Source organism: Morone saxatilis, unplaced genomic scaffold (genome assembly GCF_004916995.1).
Source record: "Morone saxatilis isolate NCDOM2014 unplaced genomic scaffold, NCSU_SB_2.0 Contig5, whole genome shotgun sequence".
NCBI lineage: Eukaryota > Metazoa > Chordata > Actinopteri > Moronidae > Morone > Morone saxatilis.
The window spans coordinates 18,301,473-18,306,074 of NW_023340095.1; the positions used below are offsets into that span (position 1 = coordinate 18,301,473).

General features: G+C 44.0%; 1 protein-coding gene across 1 annotated transcript in view; it reads right to left on the reverse strand.

Annotated features, from left to right (window-relative positions):
• The window catches only part of si:dkey-100n23.5 (cyclic AMP receptor-like protein A), a gene marked incomplete in the record, with an annotated part of 38,276 nt that overhangs the window by 19,629 nt on the left and 14,045 nt on the right, over nucleotides 1–4,602 (reverse strand). The window contains 1 exon segment of the mRNA XM_035676376.1: nucleotides 2,731–2,809. Within this exon segment, the coding sequence (XP_035532269.1) occupies nucleotides 2,731–2,809 (79 nt within the window).

Genomic DNA, 4,602 nt, shown 5'->3' on the forward strand with positions numbered 1-4,602 from the left:
GGGGGGTGGGGGGTGGGATGTGGGGGGCCGTAGGAAGCCAGAAGGTTTATGTAACCCAAGACATCAGAGACAAATCTCTGGAGGCCCAGTGTGAGCTCCACACGCACGCATAAACAGGCAGCATGAACGATACACAGTAACAGCTCTTCTGTTCTGCTATTTATTAACTCAATGTTGCCATGGTTTCTCTGCGCTGACGTGACTGCCATTGTAAATCTATGTGTGACCATGGTGTGTTTTGCAAGACAAAAAAAAATGGATAGCCATTTGGTTTGACTGAACTTGTTCTAGAGCAGCCCTTCGTTGTCCAGCTGAACGCCACTATCTATCAAAATCAACAAACACTGATAATAAGTGGCAATTTCATTAGGCTTCGGCCATCTCCACTGCGCGTACCTGGCTTTTGTTGCAATCCCTCTTAAGCCGCGCCACCAAAAGTCAAGCAATTCAGCCAGTTAAGTGTTGAGGCGTGAGGCTTAGGAGGGAAGGAGTGTGCATGTACAGATCACATCCATTAAACAAACACACCACCACACTCCCAGATCTCTCTGTCTGGCCTGATAATGAGTCATTAGCTTTCAAATCCCCCTAGTTAGTATGAGCTCACACAGTCACTCAGTATGTGTCCATGTTTTTCTAAATAATCCTGGTGTAAACGACTTGGACTTGGTAAACTAATGAGCTTCAGAGTCATTTTCGCCCACGATCCTCCCTCTCTCCCTGGTCCGTCTCTGGAAAGCGGAGGAACTTCTCCGTCCAGCTAACATCCCACCTCTCTTCACTCAGCCTCCTCGTCTTTATCCCTTTTTTCCCCCGTTGCGTCGCCACCTACCCTGCTTTCAAAGCTTTTGAAATTCTTTCAAGTGAGACAGCCTGCAGCTGAAAAGAGATAAGGCTTGAGCTCTTCATAAATATGATAGAGAAAGCAAAACGGCAGAGAGAAGGGGGAGAGAGACAGAGAGGCAGAAAGGAAAAGAGGGGGGGTATAGAGAGAAAGAGAGAGAGACAGGCGGAGGTGGAAAGGGAAAGAGGGAGAAAGAAAACGAGAAAGGTGGAAAACAGAGATAGAGAGAGAGACAGGTTGAAGGAGAGACAGCTGAATACTGTGAGCTGAATGAGTTATGAGATGCAGATTGCAAACCAGCTACATTCATTCACTCTCTTTATCACATTCATGATAAAGAGCTGTGTAGCCTCTTTTCCTTTCCCTTCGCTTCAGCTACCTGCTGTCTGTCTCCGATGTCGTCTGTCTGCAGCCCCGGCTATCTTTAAATCTGTCTCACCGTCCCCATTGTTCACTCTGCCACCCAAACAAAGAACGCCAACATTCACGATGACAATTGATTCATCAAATGCAAAAAGAGAGTAAGGGAGAGTCAGGCTAAATCTGCATCAGGAACCCACACACATAGTGCTGCAATACAAGTGTGCCAGCACCCTTCCACCAGCACTACGGCCACATTGTGCGTGTTGTCGTCAGATCAGGGGAATGGCAGCTATGTGAACTTTGTGGAATGCTGCCTGTGGGCTCCTACAGCACCCTTACAATGGAAAAGCACAGAACTACGAACCAACATGGAGAGGGGATCAACTACGAGGTAAATCAATTATTCGACTCATTATCAACACAAAAGTGACTGACTTTCCCTATTTGCATCATCTGATACTCAGATGATGCAAATAGGGAAATACGCCCATGTCACAAGTACATGGAGCCCATGGTGACATCACATAGCTTTGTTTGTGCAACCAACGGTCCAAAAACCCAAGGTGATCCATTTACAATCAAATAAAACAGACAAAGGCATGAAATCTTTCCATTTGAGCAGCTAGAAAAAGTGAATGTTGGACAGTTTTGCTTAATAAATTCAAATTCAAGCCACTATGTTTAGAGATAGAGTTTGAGTTTTTGATTTCGTTGCCTCCAAGTATTATGAGAAATGACCCCTAATACACATAAACAGACAAAAATGTTATGTATCTGTATATATCTAAATAATCAATAGCTTTGAAGAATAATTCAGTTTTATTGCATGTTGGGTCTTATCTTTATTGTTTTGGTATTCACTTTAATTAACTATAAGAGTATTCTACTGGCGCCACCAAGTTAATTGCGTAGTAATTTAACTCAAAAGCCTTCAAACCATCAGACAGGTTTTAAACAAAACCACAGGTTAGCAAAATGTGTCGTGTATGAGAAAATAAAGATAGACTGTACAATTATTACCCAAACTGTGTGCTGTAAACATAAATTATAGTTTACAAACAGACTTTGTGGGTCCACTTTGACCTCTTTTCAAGTAGCTTAGACAACTGGAGGTTGCTGGAGATATGTCACCGACTCACCAGGTTCCCAAATTTCAGAAATTGCACTACAGTAAATGTTAGCGTGTTCGATAAATACGATGGACAAAAGTATGAAAATAAGACCCAAGTTGTAATGACCCAGATTTACACTTCAAATGATTATTGATAATTGGAGCAGCATTATATGTATTGATGCATTTCTCAGGATCTCCACAACTTACTGTCATTTTCTTGACTCTATTTTTTACAGTATTCCTCCCAAGCACAGAAATATGAGAACACACAAACAGCAATCCTGTCTGAGTGCTCGGAGATGTCAGCTTTCACTAATGTCACTTTTCTAAAAGGTCACAACGCATTTGGATTCAGCTAAATTGTCTTGGGCTGCTACTGCTGCTGACTGGACGCATGTTGAGCACTCACCCTCTCATTGGCCACGCAGATGATCCTGGCGTAGCAGCAGATCATCAGGAAGATGAGGCTGAACAGAGGCACGTACCATCTGCAAAGCAAAAACACAAGCCGGCAGTAAGAAATCTCCAAATGAGCAATGATATTAAAAGATCATTCCTGTTGTTTTTCTTGTGATGGTTTTTGTTCTTTGGCCTCTTTGTAGTACTGCTTTAGGAGGAGGGACACTGGGTTTTGGAGTACTTTTTGGGCCAAAAGAGTTTATATTTTGATAGATTGTGATGGACAGATTAGACCACAGAACGTCCTAAAATCCTCTGCAGGACTGTAATCTGAGAAGGCCATTGTTGTGAGATATGATTTGGAGTAGAACTGGACAAAACCTTCTGATCTTATCTTTCGCTTATAGTAAAATAATTGTTTTTCAGCCATTCTAAAACTCTTTAAAAGCGTCACAGTGACCACCACTAAACTAAACTGCACATTTAAGTATATTATAAATAGGTGAGGATGTTTAGCTGGCGGACGCTGTACAGCATTACTCTAAACAGCTGATGTATAGAGGACACACAGCACGTACATAAACAGCACAGTGAAATAGGCCTGACTCAGCACTTCTGGACCTTAATGCACATAGTTTCAGTGAGTGGAGAGAGAAAGAGGGAGACAGAGAAACAGAGATAATGCCTCCAAAGTCACAATACCGGAAATGCATGGCATTCCTATGGGATGAACGGTTGACAATCAAGGGAGGCGCGGGTGGAGAATAATAACATGTCAGGTATTTCTGAGTGGATGAAAGAGAGCGGAACGAGTGAGGGAAACGGGGTGATGGCTTTGTTGGAATGGCAGCCTTGTGTTGCGCAACCTCTTGGGAGGTGATGTAAGCTCCGAGGAGTTTCAACCCCTCCCTGTAATCATGAAGCAGGGCCTTTGTCTCGCTTTGATAGACAGGTTCCTGGCCACCACGTCTCTGTTCAGCTTCAGTAACTCTGAGCAGAAGAGACTGTGTGGTGCGACAGCCAAGTCCTCCCGAGCACCTGGCACAGGCTGGGAGGCAGTGGCCAAACACACCTATGTGATAAACATACTGGATCGCGAAAAGGAACAACATCAAGAGTAATTATAGGTCTAACTATGATCCAGAAGGGAAAAAAAGTTGACATTCAAAACAGAGAGACTGAATCTGTGTCTGACCCATAAATACAGGCACACATGGTTTCAAAGGAAAATGAATTGGGAATAAATGTCCATCACTGTGCCTGAAAAGTCCTTGGCATGTGTGCTAAAAAACTGCGACTTGCGAATATTAGGTCCTTGGCCTAATTTAGCTTGGTCCACACTTGTCTTCTAAGCCTGCGGGTCAAAAAAAAAAAAAAAGTCTGATCAAATTAAACTTTTTATTGGCAGGGGAATCCGGGATGGTAGGCGTTGATTTCACGGCAGGATACGGGGAAAGGGAACGGCCACTTTACACACATGTTCCTTCACATCTTGTAGGGAACATCAACTCACAAAGAATCCCCTCTTTGAAACGTGTGTGTAAGTGTATGTGCACGTCTGCGCAGGTTCAATAATGGCATGGGACAATGATGAAAGGGTTTCAGGGGAGACCTGCGCGAACGTCACCTTGGTGTGATTTAATAACCCGCTCTCCGGAATAAACAGCGTCCAATTACACTAGCGCACGTCCCGTTAATGATGGAGAGACGAGGTGGGGGGTGGGCGAGTTGGCAGAGAGGGGAAAGGAGGGGGTGGCCTTTTTAACGATAGCGTGGGGGGGGCTGCGAGGAGGAGAGAATGACGGGCGGCAGCTACAAAGTGCTCTAATTAGCATGATAATGATCTGCCATTAGAGTCCGCTGTGCTCTACAGCTGAGCACT